Source organism: Epinephelus lanceolatus, chromosome 16 (genome assembly GCF_041903045.1).
Source record: "Epinephelus lanceolatus isolate andai-2023 chromosome 16, ASM4190304v1, whole genome shotgun sequence".
Taxonomy (NCBI): Eukaryota; Metazoa; Chordata; class Actinopteri; order Perciformes; family Serranidae; genus Epinephelus; species Epinephelus lanceolatus.
In genome coordinates, this window is record NC_135749.1 from 5,650,194 (window position 1) to 5,665,168 (window position 14,975).

The window sequence follows — 14,975 nt, forward strand, 5'->3', positions numbered from 1 at the left end:
AACAGCTTCAGTCCCCTATCTTTGCTCTCTTCAATGCCACCAGACTGACGAAAACTGTAACTTCAGCTCATTGAACGCAGGAGCTGCTGGTCTGCTGCTTCGATCACGTATGTGGCCTTGGTGAATTCAAAATAACCCTTTTAAACACCGAAGTCACTCAATGACACAAACAAAATATCTGATCGAGGACGCGTTAGACCAGCAGCTCTTGTGTTCACCGTTTTCTTTGGGGCAGTTTGCCATTGAACACAGCTTCAGTTTCCCATCAGAAATCACTGTTTATTATAAATACTATGTACACTTAAACTAATCTTGATTTTTTTTAGGTGGTTAAAATAAGTTTAAGAGGCTAACCTCCATCCACGGCAGTACATTGCTTAGCTTCTGTGTTGGACTCAAGTCTGCTTCTCCAAACTGGGGGCGTGCCAACTGACAATTACTGTATGGAATACACTGACCCTGCTTCAGAGATCTGAACTATCCCTTTAATATGGATCTTACTGATTTCCAGTCAGTTCCAGTAACAAATCACATAAGCTAAAGTGCACACTCAGGGTTACTGCGGATCCTTAAAAAGTCTTAGAAGGCATTTATTCGTAAATATAAAGATAAAGCCTTAATTAGTATTAAAATGCCTTAAATCAGAGACTCCACTGTCTACAAGTTAGGTGTCGCTGTTCCCTGGATGACATGGGCTATTAAACTAACATTTTGGGGCATGGCTGAAACTGGTACAAGTCAATGTACGCAAGGCTCAGTGTATTTTATGCAAAAAGGTTTTCAAACTCAAGGCAGTGGAATCCCACATGCTGAGACACCAAACACCAAGAAATCTTGCCAACAAACGGCAGGTATTTCTCAGTCCTATTTGATCCTCGTCTCCGCTACAAGATGATAAACTAATTTTTTACGTTATTGTAAATATTTGTGCAAAATTGCTACTAAACCTAATCAACTAATCAGTTCTGTTCCTTTCTTCAATTTTGGTGACTGTAAAATTGGTCTTAAATTTTAATCTGAGTGGCATTAAAGTCTTAAAAAGTCCTAAATCTAACTTCCATTAAAGGGATAGTGCACCCACAGATGGAAATTCAGCCATTATCTACTCACCCATATGCTGAGGGAGGCTCAGGTGAAGTTTTAGAGTCCTCACATCCCTTGTGGAGATCCAAGGGGAGAGGAGGTAGCAACACAACTCCACCTAATGGAGGCTGACGGCGCCCCAGATTCAAACATCCTAAAACAGATAATTGAAACCACAAAATATCTCCATACTGCTCGTCTGTAGTGATCCAAGTGTCCTGAAGCCCCGACATAAAAAGAACTTGCGGGCGAGACCAGCGAAAGCACGTGAACACACATGAAGGTGGTGCCCATGTCTCACGGTCTCGCACAAGCGCACATGTGAGCGTGGTGCACAGAGAGGCAGTTAGAGCTGCAGGCTACAGTGAGTCTAAAAACAGAGTTCAAATGACGTTTTTCCAAACAACTTTTTATGTCGGGGCTTCAGGACACTTGGATCACTACAGACGAGCAGTATGGAGATATTTTGTGGTTTCAATTATCTGTTTTAGAACGTTTGAATCTGGGGCGCCGTCAGCCTCCATTAGGTGGAGTTGTGTTGCTACCTCCTCTCCCCTTGGATCTCCGCAAGTGTTGTGAGGACTCTAAAACTTCACCTGAGCCTCCCTCGGCATATGGGTGAGTAGATAATGGCTGAGTTTTCATTTTTGGGTGCACTATCCCTTTAAGCGGCAGGAACCCTTACACTGATTATAGCTCTGCCACTCCAAAATATTCAGGTAACTCAAAGCCTCATTGTATATTTGATGTTATCTTTACTCAGTGGTTGGAAAGCAAAACACAAGAACTGTATTTGGTCTCGAGGAGCTACAGTGTTTATTTGTGGACAAACTGAAACCTACACCTGCTACCACTTGCTATCACTTGATTATTGTACCGCTAATTTGTTCTCTGCTCTCACTGCCAGCACCTCTCTGCTCCGAGGGCATCCGCCATCACTCTCTCTCTCTCACTTGATGACACACTCGCTATGCACACATAGCACTACACTTATAGCTATCTGATATGTAAACGTGTGGATCGCATTTAAAACCAGCTTCTGCTCTGGCCCTTTTCACACTGTAGTCCTGTGAGCATCAACGCTTGCATGTGGTTTTACAAGTTGTTGTCTTCATCTAGCCTCATTGGCAGATGTCACGTGGAGCGCAGGGCAGTGTATGTGCATGTCAGGCTCACTGGGCCTGGTGTTCCTGCTTGGTTAGATCATGACACAGCCTTTACAATTTGAAAATTGCATTCTTTTCAACTGTACTCCTGGGTCGCACCTGAATGACAGCAAAGGAAATAATGTACTGTTTTCACCCTGCATAAGACATGTAATTGTGGTCTCGCTGCTCAGAAAACTACAGTATAATGGATGTGTTGGAGGATGAAACTATACAGTGTTCAGTACATTTCCTTTTAAGCTCTTACATATGGCGGAGACACGGCAAAGGGCTGGGATAATTGCTCAAATATTTGCTGCTGCGGGACCTTGATCTTGTGTTGACAAGAATGTGAGTGCAGAGAGGTTGAAAGGCACTGAGCTGTCGGAGTCAGAGTCTCCCCGCCTGGTTATGGCACCTCGGTTGTCCTGTCGCTGTCAGAGCAGATGATGTAAAGGCTTCCGTGTTCCCGCGCCCCCTTCTCGTTAGCGCCGTGATTAACTCATCCATTTTCCTCCCTGGGACTTGTACTCCCGCTTTAATTTTCCTGATAGACAAAACAATCACTTTGTTTCACTTTTGCTAAGTCCTGTGTCGGGTTTAATTGCGAGCTGCTGCAGAGAAATACCTCCATTGTCTGTGAGGACTGCTCTGTATGTGTAAGCACTGTCCCACAGTAAAAAATGAACCTAACCTGTGTTCGTGCCTGCAAATCATTTGTAAGTTAATTATGATTTGAAGATGTAGAGGTGATGTAATTTACATCACATTAACAAGAATATGACCTGTGAGAGATGAAGTTGAGGGTGACAATGCTTTACAACAAATTACACATTTTATTGTTCTTACCAGCGTACAGGCTCACTGAGTCAAGTCTGTTGACACTGGCACAGTATATGACTCCATGCTGATTGCACAGTAGCTATTAAATGTATCAGTTATTCTTATGTCATTGTCAATGTCTTCATCCCTTTTATTGATCCTGTTACCTTTTGCAAACTCAAGCATTCTGGTGGGGAGCCCTCTCTTTTTATTCTGGGTATAGCAATGATCCACAGCAGGAACAGGACAGCATCTCACATTTCCACCGTCTCACCAGTCCTTACTCACCGTAAAGCACGCACTCTCCCTTTTCTTGCAAGAGTCCTCTACTCCGCCAAAACCATTAAATCATAATGTACTTGGGGCACCCATTAGCTCACCTAGAGCGGGTGCCCCATGTATAAAGGCCGTGTCCTTGCCTTCAAACCCTTCAAACCCCAGCCCTTTGCTGTGTGTCATCCCTTCTCTCTTCCCACTTCATGCTACAATTTCCTTTTTTAATAAAGGCAAAAATTCCAGAAAAAAACATTTTTAAGAAAAAATAAAACAAAACAAAAAACAAAATGTACTTACCTGAAAAACTGAATGTCAGACTCCTTTTAGGGTCTTTTCTCACTAGCAAATGCTGAACAGTAGGGTTGGGTCGGTTCTCGGTAATACCAATTCGGTTCAGTACTCCATCTTGGACTGGGTTTTTTTTTTTTGAGACCGACCGGACCACATAGGTAATTTTATGGTGGAACATATGCGGAGCGGACTCCGCGGAGGTCTGCCTGGACTAAAAGTGGACGTCTGCAAGCCCTGTGCATGCAAAGCTCAGATTTTACGACCGCGCGGACTCCGCTCCGCGCACCAGTGTCACACAAAACACTGCTCGGCATGTATTTTTCACATCGCGGAAGTGCACTTGACTATGGAAGCCCGAATGACTGTGGACATTCCTCGCGGAGTCTGCTCCGCTTATAGTACGCCCGGGTCTGTAAGCACCTGTGTCTGCCTCTTCGCCAAGCGCACAGCGAGCAGGAGAGAGAAGGAGGTGTGGGTGGGGCGGGGACTGAGCTAGGGGGTGCGAGTGCGCATGCGCCGAGGCCTCTACTGTAGCCTGGAGTTTGTTTAACAGTGACGGGGAGTCGATAATGGCGGACAATTTAGTCTTGAAGAAATCAAAGAATGGGCCAATATGGCAACACTTTGGCTCTGAGCCAGACAAAGGAGGCAACCCTTGTTTGCACTGACAAACAGAAACAACGTGTTACTGTCACTCTGTTGTCCTGTGGTCGTTTTTTATTTTAAATGAGTCAATTGCGCCCCCAAGTGGCGAAAATCCGGTATTACCGACTTGATGTGGTTTTTCACAAAAACGGGACCGTTTTTTTTTTTCTCATACTGACCCAACCCTGCTGAACAGGACCTTTTATGTTGTGTTCATTTTGTACTCGGAGGTCGGAAATTCACAGTTCCCAGTCGGAAGTTTAAACTCGAACGCATCCTGAGATCGTATTTCCAACTCGGAGCAACCGCATCAACCCTGACTTACCAATTCAAGATGGCTGCCAGTCACATATATAGTGCTAAAGTACTGTTTATAGCAATTTTATCTTATTTGTTTTACATTAGGTCAGCCTCATCTGCGGCTTTCATCAGTTGGAGTACATGATGATTTTGAAGCTGTTTATACTCCGAAAGTGCGAGGGCAACAAAGGCTTTCTTGCGGGCATCCGTGTTTTTTTTCCAACTTGTCCACCGTCGTCAACTAGAGTGCAAAAACTGTTGTCAACTCGGAGGTGACGTCATTCCCACTTCCGACTTCCGACCTCCAAGTACAAAACGAGCGCAGCGTTGGGTGACCAAAATGTTTCAGTTAACTTTCAAGAGCTTAAATACACTGAAATAGTGACAACAATTGCTGCTACGTCTATACCAATGTCGTTCCAATGGTAACGACTTTACAATGGAATGGCACCCTCCTGTCACTCAAAGCGGCCATGCCTTTAATTATGCATAACTTTAAGCCTTAATAACACTTAAATAGATGACAGATATCAAAATTAAAAGTTGTCATTAATGGGGAAAGTATCTATAAAGGCCAGAACCTTTTTTGTAGCAGGATTTAAACACATTTATTTCTGCTGTAAGGAGAGAGTCCTCGAATTCATAAATGAGTTTTTGCACTTTCAGTTCCCTTGCATTTTTTGGATGACTTTTTGGTCAGATGCCTGAAATAAGGTCTGTGTTTTACAAAAAGCTTAGGAGGCTTTCATGTTTGGTTCTATGGCATAAAATACATCAGTACATACCCCACTCATCTGTTATGAAGCTTCTATGTGTCTTAGAAAAGGCGATGCCTACAAGAGGCTTGATGAGACGACAGGATGTCATACGCAGAGCATGGCCTCATTGTGGTAGGGAATGTTAAATCATACAACCTCCCGTCACCTTCACATTATATTTGTTCCAACAATTAAGGGCAAAAAGTCCCCAGAAATATCAAAAAAAAAAAAAAAAAAGATCATGCAACCAAAGTGTAGTTTGTTTATAGCCTAACGTTAGCATTTTACTTCTGGCGATTGCTTAAGGCATCAAAAATCATAAAAATGGTGTGTATTTGTAAAGATAATCTTGCTGAACAAAACTGAGTACCATAAACGTCTGTTTGCCACAGAACTTAGTTTCTGTAGTAATCCAAAATTCAATGAAAAAATCCTAAAGCTCTTTGATGAGGAAACCAGGGCGACACTAACTTCTGCATCAGCCTACAGAAAAACGTCATCCCTGGAGCACTCTATTTTAATATGGGGGTCTATGGGGATTGACGCTCTCCTGGAGCCAGCGTCAAGAGGATCCATTAAAGGAACTGCAGTTTTTGGCTTCATTTTTCAGCCCCTGAGGTGCCCCTGCCACTCTTTTACCAGTAAAGGGAGACCAGTAAGGGGCAGATACAGTATGGCTCCTCTTGGTGCTGCTGATGACTGCTACAAGCCGCTAGAGAGATTTCCTCAAAATACGTGCGTCAGAAGTGTAGATGAACAAAGCTGATAGAGCTCTACACTTCATCTAGTGTCTGTCCTTAATTTCATTTGAATGTGATGCTCCCAGCTTGAAAATATTCTTTACCTCTGAGCTCTGTCTGCAGGAGCTCCTGCGTCCAGAGCGCTGTGGCCTTCTGTTTCCAGGGTGAACGGCTTTTCATAAGCAGATTTAGAGGAAAAAAAATGTGAACAGGAGGAAGATGCTGCCAGTAGATATGAGATACAGACAGCTGTAATCTCCCGCCATGGGCTGCTTAGCTGCTATGGGACTCTGCTGGATCACCGATGCTTCTTATCAGCGCTGGGGGAGGGGCCCGCTCGTATGAAAACTGCTATTATATCTATGATATCATATGCAAATGATGTGGTCACACTAACAGATTGGCTTCATACCAAATGAGATATTCACTTGGTGTAACACTGTCACTTTGAACATGTTGAATAGACTGGAAAAGATGGACCAAAAGAACAAATAAATAAAAAGGAAGTCCTCAGATGGCACGTGCTAACGTCAGACTGGTTCGTCTGTTATTTTGACAGAGGATAGTTAAAGCACTAGGTAATGATTGTTTTTCATATCTCCTTTTTTCATGCAAATATACCAAGGAACACATGAAAGGAAAAAGGAGAGACAGATCTGCAAGCAGTCGTCTCTTTCTAACACCCTGCTTTCGCTCCCTGCTCGACATCAGCAGCTCCGTCAGGGCTGGTGCTATGCGCAAAGGGGCCCTCTGCTCGTAAAGCACAGATTTATGGGGGAAATTAACATATCATTAACATACCACAGGCACTCTTAAAAGAAGGTTATTTATAATTAGGTGACATCAGAGACACTGGCTTGCACGGTGCTGGAGAGGGAGAAGGGGTAGAGGAAGTTGCCGCCATTGGAGAGGCCCCGGAGAAGACTTTTTTTTCCTTTTTTTTGTTGAAAGGGAGAAACTGGGACGCCAAACCTGTTGTTTCCTTTGTGTAATGTGTTGGGAGACATTTGGGGTTTTTGCTGTCCTATTTCTCGCCATCAATAACATTATACTGGCCTGCTTCTGTCGGGCCTGAATGGCCTGTGCAACCCCTCGCTGTTTACATGGTTCATACTGCAGTCTAAATGAACTGGGCTTCTTCAGGCAGAGCTGGAGAGGAGCGAGTAACATCTGCTCTGCTTTCAGGGGTTTGAGTACGTAACTAAACAACAATACATGCTCTCTTGGCGTATATCCTCACCTGGTTAAAGCTAAAATCTGTAACTTTCTACATGTTCACACCCTCTGTGGTGGCCAGTGTTCTGCAAGTTACTAAAATTAGTAATAAGTTACAGTTATTTCTCTCAAAAGTTATTAAATCACCACACTTAAAAGTAACTTTTGCTTCTGATTGCTATGAATGCACAAATAGCTATATTGTTTTAGTGTAGCTGTGGCTCAGTGTGGGACACTAAAACTGTCAGACTTTATCTGTGAGTGTCTCCATTGTCATTCTGATGAAAACTTAGTAGTGGAACTGTTTCTCAGACAATTGACAGTAATTTCTTATCTTGATGGGCCTAATAAAATAAAAGTGACCTCAACAGTAATTTACATCCTGCACATAGACTACAACAAACCACTATGGAGATATTTGGTTCTTGATCTTGAGGAGGCAAAACTTAAGTTCATATTTCCAAGAAAGCAAGCTCAGGAGCCTGGAATGTCAGTTACTGTGTACACAGTGACAGTCAGATGCTGATTGATGGATTTATACCATTCATTGCGTTGCCGGAAGGTCTCAGAGGTAGAGCGGGTCGTCCTCTAATTTGAGGATTGGCACTTCAATCCCCAGCTCAGCCAGTCCACATCTTGAACTGTCGTTGGGCAAGATACTGAACCCCAAATTGTACCTGGTGGCTGTTCCATCAGTGTGTGAGAGAATGTGAATGGTTGCTGAGTAGCAAGTGGCATCCTGTATGGTAGCCTCGGCCACCAGTGTGTGAATGGGTGAATGTGACAGGTGAGTGGTCAAAAGTCTAGAACGTTGCCATACAAATGCAAACCATCTTGTACACTGGTGAAACAAAACAACCACTAAACAAACGCATGGCCCAACACAGAAGGGCTAACTCTTCAGGGCAAGACTCAGCTGTCTATTTACACCTCAAGGAGAAAGTACACTCCTTCGAAGACAGCAATGTGCACATTTTGGACAGGGAAGACAGACATCTCTCAATAGGGGAGAAGGTCTGCGACACCATCTATCCCCCACCTATAGTGCTGTCCTTTCATCCTTGCCCAGGAGATTTAACAGCTTAACCTCAAAAAACAATGGTCGTTCACAAATGGCCTCATGTGACTCTAACGACTCCAACGACCACCGTTGCAGCAGGAGTTTCAGCGACCGTCATTGACACACCATTGGAGCACTAACGAACCAGTGACATCATTGGCCTTGTGAAGACGTCCCCAGAGGTTAGAAACCTGGGTTGTTTCCACTCCAGTTTGTCAGACTAGTTCCAGCCTAGTCAGACTAGCATGAACTGATGAAGCCTCTTGGATAAGAGGTGAAACATCTTCTAAGACAAAACTGAGTCCAGTTGCATTCGATTCAATTGCCTTGAGAAAACCATCTAAATGTGCACAGTGCAACTCCAGCGTTCTGAGTAACATTGTTGTTAATAGCTTACATAAACCTTACATGCAATAGCCCACCTTCCACCTTCTCCTCCTGTCTCTCTGTCAGTCGTTCTCCCAAATATAAACACACTGACCACAACTCACCTGAACTATGTGTTACTACGGGTGATGTGACATCAGAACTAGGAAAAAAAAATTGTGGATTGGTTTTGTTTTCTGCTATGATTAAGACAAAAGTAACAAGTAATGATCCTGTTTAAATGTCAGTAGTTTTAGTTGGGTTATTTAATTCGAAACATGAATTAGTTGCACTACCAGCACTTGTGGTGGCAACGGGTGATTAGATTTTTTTAGAGTTGTTGCCAGCCACAAAATACTTGGTATTTTCTCCAGCTAGTGAACTGAGACACCACTGTGTTTGTGTTATTCATTGCAAAGCGTTAAGTAAAGGTGCCATTGAAATGTAAGTCTCATGCAGCAGCTGTTTCGAACAGACTTTATTGGCAGTGTCAGTCACAACACGTCTGACCTAACAAATTGATCGACATCTTGCAATTGACATCAGAATGGATGGATCTGTTTATTAATGAAGACAGCGTTTTGAAATATGACCACCACAGATCAGCTCTAAAAAAAAGAACCTAACACATACAGCTGATCTGAAGTACCATTTATAATACAGTACATGTAATCTCGTTTGTCTGTGTTACATTTTCTGCCAAGCTAGCAGCGTGGCTGCATGTTGGTCAGTTTACCACTTTGGTCCAGACGGAAATAACTCAGCAACTGTTGGGTGAATTGTCATGAAAACTTGTGTAGTCATCAGTGGAAGTACCTGAACAACTTTGGTGATCCTCTGACTTCTTAAGCATCCCATTGAGGTTGATTGTGATTCATTTACAATCAAAAACATCATCACTGGTTAATGAGCAGATACCTGAAGTAGCTGTACTTTGTGTTTAGTACTTTGTGTATTAGCACGCTAACATACTAAACTAAAAAGGTGTACATGGTAAACATTACCACACCAAACATATCTGTGGCAACAACAATGTGACCGTGATGTGACTGTGAAAGTTAACCGAACCAGCCAAGTGTTTTGTCTAAACCTAACAACACATGTGATAAAATGTGCAGTCGACAGCCATGCTTGTGGCTCTGTGAGGCTCTGTGAGGCCAGTGATGGTGCTCGATACGAAAGCATGGGATCACCGAAGTTCACTGTGCATGTGTTCACCAAATTGCACAGTAATCCATTCAACAGTCAATCTTCAGGAAAAAAGTCAGGGGATCAACAGAGGAATTATGATTCATCCCCTGAGGGACAGGAATGTCTGTACCAAAATCTGTGTCAATCCATGTTGTAGATGAAGAGATCTTTCACTGATGAAGTGAGCATTTTGACTGAAGGACAGGTCAGAAGGGTCAATCCTTGAGTCACCATGGGTATCCGTGCCAAATCATGTTTCTTTAATACATACTAGACAAGGAAGTTAATATAAATGCTTGTAGGAGGCAGGGTTGCATGGATGCCATCTAAAAGTGTTTGTTATTATACTTTTCAAGGTGATAATCCTTTAGAGCTTTACTTTTAATTAGTCTCTTTGGTGCAGTGTGTTGATTGCTGTGGTCTTTCGCACTTTACTTGCCAGGAATCACCTGCCAGTCAAGTGAAGGGTGTCGAGTATTTTGATTTCTTTTTGTCTTGGACTTTCTGTTTCTGTATTCTGTTGTGTACTGTTGTTGACAATTAGATCAGATTTGTCATTCGTTTAAGGTCTAAACCAGTGGTTCTCGACCTTTTTTTGTGTCAAGGACCTCAAGATTGATACATCGTAGATCACCGACACCCATTTGATAAGATTTAGCTTCAGGGACCTTCATCTGAAATGATAATGGTTTTTAGATACGATCAGGCTGTACTCATGCACTGTTGATGTATACCTGAGAAAAGTTATGCACCATAATCATCTATAACCCACGTAATCATGACCCAGTACTTTGTGTATAACCCATGTAATTACCTGCAAAAAGCCTGCAATCACTTGACAAATGCACTGACATGAACAGAAAAATAAGTAGTCTGCATAGGTATGTAGACTACTTGGGCGGTGAATGCGGGGCGATTAATGACTCCCAAACACCCCAAGAAGTGTTCTGAAACATGTGAAACCAAGTGTACTTTGAGCTATTTTAAGGTTCGTGTTTCACTGTTTCTTCTCCTAAACCTACCCTGCATAACTTTACAACAGTAGTTTTTATTAGATATGTAACGTCATTCATGGGATGCTCATTTGTTAGACATAGGAATCGTTGCATGTGCATTTTTGTGTGATATCTTACAAACCACTGTATGAGGATACACTGCTATTACGACCAGAATTATATTGTTGCCAACTAAAGTGGAGGCGATAAACACATTGGGCTCAATTCCGTGGTGAATTTAACAGTAAAAATAAAGTATTCCCCATTTTTCTGGGAGCCCCTTGGAAATCCCTCAAGGACCCCTGTTGGTCCTGTGGCACAAAAGGTTGAGAACCATTAGTTTAGACCACTGGTTCTCAACCTTTCCCCTTTGAAGGACCCCTAAATTGGTCCGGGACCCCAATTTGAATTTTGCGTCAAGGGCCTCCATTCGAAAAGATTATGGCTGTTACCTATGAAAAGTTATGTACTACAATCATCCATAACCCACGTAATCATGACCCAGTACTTTGTGTATAACCCATGTAATTACCTGCGAAAAGCCTGCAATCACTTGACAAATGCACTGATGGGAGTAAAGACAGAAGTAGCCTGCATTGGTAAGCAATTTGGGGCAATGGATGCAAGACGGTATTCTAAACTGTGTGAAACCAAGTGTACTTTGAGCTATTTCAAGGTACGTTGTCGACATGTTTCTTTTCCTTAACCTCTACTTGCTTAAACCCAACCTGCATAACTTTACAAAAGTGCATAGCTTTTCTTTACATATGTGACTTGACATTACATACGTGACATCATTCATGGGATGCTCATTTGTTAGATATATGAGTCGTTACGTGTGCATTTTTATACCATGCACACCACTGTATGAGGATACATTGATATTAAGACCAGAATTCTATTGTTGCCAACTACAGTTGAGGTGATAAGCTTGGATGAAGTTTAATTTATAATCAGAACAGTCACTCTTATGACTCTTACACATGTTGGGCTCACTTCCATGGTGAATTTAACAGTGAAAATGAAATATTCCCCAATTTTCTGGGAACCTCTTGGAAATTCCTCAAGGACCCCTGGGGCCCCTTGCTTTGTTGACCTCCATCTACAGCTGCATCCATCCATCCATTTTCTAACCGCTTATCCTCTTGGGGCTCGCGGGGGGGCTGGAGCCTATCTGACATTGGGCAAGAGGCAGGGTACACCCTGGACATGTCACCAGACTATCGCAGGGCTGACACATAGAGACAGACAACCATTCACACTCACATTCACACCTACGACAATTTAGAGCCACCAATTGACCTATGGCTAAGCCACGCCCCCCTCCACTCACTCAGACAAACTATCAACATTCAGTGACCGGCGCTATGGCAGGTGTCACAGTACACGGCATTTCACAGGAGGCAACGGATGATTTTTGGGGACATAACGATCAGATGTCATTGAGAAGTAACCAAAAGGGCCTAAACTACGCATTGGAGGGATATATTCATCATTTTATTGTTGAGAAGGTCGATGAAAAGCTTAAATTACAAGCCAAAATTTACAGGTCACAGTGTACGCTTGTGAACCGCATCTCGTTGCCGTCGCCATCAAAGACAACAAGTTAAAGTGCCACTGAAGTTAAGGTTTTTGGCTCAGAATATGAGAAAAGGATAACGGCCTTTTTACCATCTTTACCAAGAGTGTCTCTCCGTTAGTTTGGTGCTACAGTATTTACACTGAATCATTCAGCATAACGTTTGCCAACCTTTGTTATCGCTGCCATTACAGATAAGTTAATGAAGCTAAGCTCCAGAAGTTAACGTTAGCTTAACTAGAGCCCTTTGGACAACAGCTAACAATGATGTACGATCACCAAAGTACAAAACTAGAACAAAATAGGCTAATGAACTCCCAGCAAACAAGGTGACATGATGAACAACGCAGCTAGGAGCTAACGTTAGGCTAACTTTAGCTAACGTTAGCTAGAGATGTTAAAAATAACTTTATATTTCTTTCCAGCAAAGTGACAATATGTTGCCTCAAACACAATGTTGACTTACCTTAGAACAGATGTAGACATCATTGTTAATCTTATTCACGTTGAGTTGATGTTGTGGTCTAATGTTACCACACAACTTTATCCAAAGGAGACACTTTTCTCGGTTGAGATGTGGTTTAAAGTGTAAAAAATACACCTGGTCGCCCAGCCTCTCAGGATACCTTGTGTCAGATTTGCATGTACCCCATGCACACCGTTTGACTATTTTTGAGTGTATGGGAATGGCTATATGCACTGTGATTGGCTCATCGCATTTGAGGGCGTGGCTTAGCCATAGGTCAATTATCTTGCATGTCTTTGGGAGCGCCTGTAGAGCAGGTCGTCCACCAATCGAAAGATCAGCGGTTCGATCCCGGGCTCCTCCAGGCTGCATGTTGAAGTATCCTTGAGCAAGATACTGAACCCCAAATTGCTCCCGATGGCTGTTCCATTGGTGTGTGAGTGTGTTAAAACTGAGTAGTAGGTGGCACCTTGTATGGTAGCCTCGGCTGCCAGAATGAATGTGTGTGTGAATGGGTGAATGTGACTCGTAGTGTAAAAAGCAGTGGTCACTAGATGACTAGCAAGGCGCTATACAAATGCAGGTCCATTTACTGTGGGAGGAAGCTGGAGTACCCAGAGAAAACTCACGCTGACACGGGGAGAACATGCAAACTCCGCACAGAAGGGCTCCCTCCTGGGATCAAACCTTGCTGTGAGGCGACAGTGCTAACCACCCTTTTACAGCTGCGATTATTTGTAGATTACTTTCTTGATTCTTGAAATGTTGATGAGTATATCCCAAAGCCCAGGACGACGTTCTTAAATGTCTTGTTTTGTCCACAAATCAAAGACATTCAGTTTACTGTCATGGAGAAATAAAGACACCAGAGAACATTCACAATTGTAGATCGTTGTGGCTCTACCTCCATCTTACAAGATTTTAATTGTTAGGTATGATTACAACCAGAACTCAATAGTTTCAACTACAGTTGAGGAGGAACTGTGGAGGAAGTAAAATCTACGATCAGAATACTCACTCTTGGCGGGTCCATGTCATTGGTCCGACAGCCCATTGGTCCGACATCCCATCAGTCCAATGGTCCACGGTGCTGAACGGCTCCTGGCGGGCGTATTTCTGCCTTGATGGTGCGCCGCGACCGGCTCTGGGTCAGCTGGGAAAGGCTTGAGGTGAAGCAGGCTCACGGCTTATGTGTTTGTCACTTTCTTTTTCATTTTAACCCACACCATGATCTTTTCCTGACCCTAACCAAGTGGTTTTTGTGCCTAAACCTAACCAGACCTTAACCACAGGGCATCATGATGATTTCGGAACAACGGGACTTCGGAACAATGAGTTTAATATGGTCGGAACAATGGGATGTCGAACCAATGGGCTGTCGGACCAATGGGCAGTTCCCTTCTTGGCACTCTTGCTTTTCTTTTTCTTTATAGTGTATTCTTGTCTCCTAAAGCTGCTGAATTCATTTTAACAGAGCCGCAGTGATTGCACAGATGAGATAAAATGCATGAAGCTGAGGAGATATTATGATCAAGTGCATGCGAGCACGTACTTCATCTGTACATTTGTTATGAGGACAAGCAGCTGTGTGAGGACAAAAGCAATCGCTTAAAAGTGACAGCCGCGGTGGAAGAGATTGTAGGGATTGCCTGTTCGCAGACATATACATTTACAAGAACCCACATAAATATTTTCTGTCTGTCTTTTTGTAACTCACTGCACCGAGGCATCAGACCTCATTATGCAACAGTTATGGAAAAACTCCCCGCAGTAAATCCTGCTGAAATACAGAAAAAATAAGATAAATGTTGCTGACTGTGACAGCTAACTCGCGCCCGTTCCCTCGACAGATATATGATACCAAAGTGTTTTTTTGTCCCATCAGGAGGAAGAGCTACGGCAGAGTGGCGAGGCCAAATATCACCACCTGAACGAAGACCTGCACGTCCTCATCGAGGTGTTCGCCCCGCCAGCTGAGGCCTACGCCAGGATGGGTCATGCTCTGGAGGAGATCAAGAAGTTTCTCATACCAGTACGTTCCCT

At 43.2% G+C, this 14,975-nt stretch overlaps 1 protein-coding gene across 2 annotated transcripts in view; it reads left to right on the forward strand.

Annotated features, from left to right (window-relative positions):
- The window catches only part of khdrbs3 (KH domain containing, RNA binding, signal transduction associated 3), a 179,987-nt gene that overhangs the window by 96,378 nt on the left and 68,634 nt on the right, over window positions 1-14,975 (forward strand). For both annotated transcript variants that reach the window (XR_004502256.2, XM_033638047.2), the window contains exon 4: window positions 14,818-14,964. Coding sequence is in view for 1 of the 2 variants with exons in the window: in XM_033638047.2 (XP_033493938.2) it covers window positions 14,818-14,964 (147 nt within the window). In the remaining variant the exon portion in view is untranslated. The remainder of the gene's footprint in view (window positions 1-14,817; window positions 14,965-14,975) is intronic.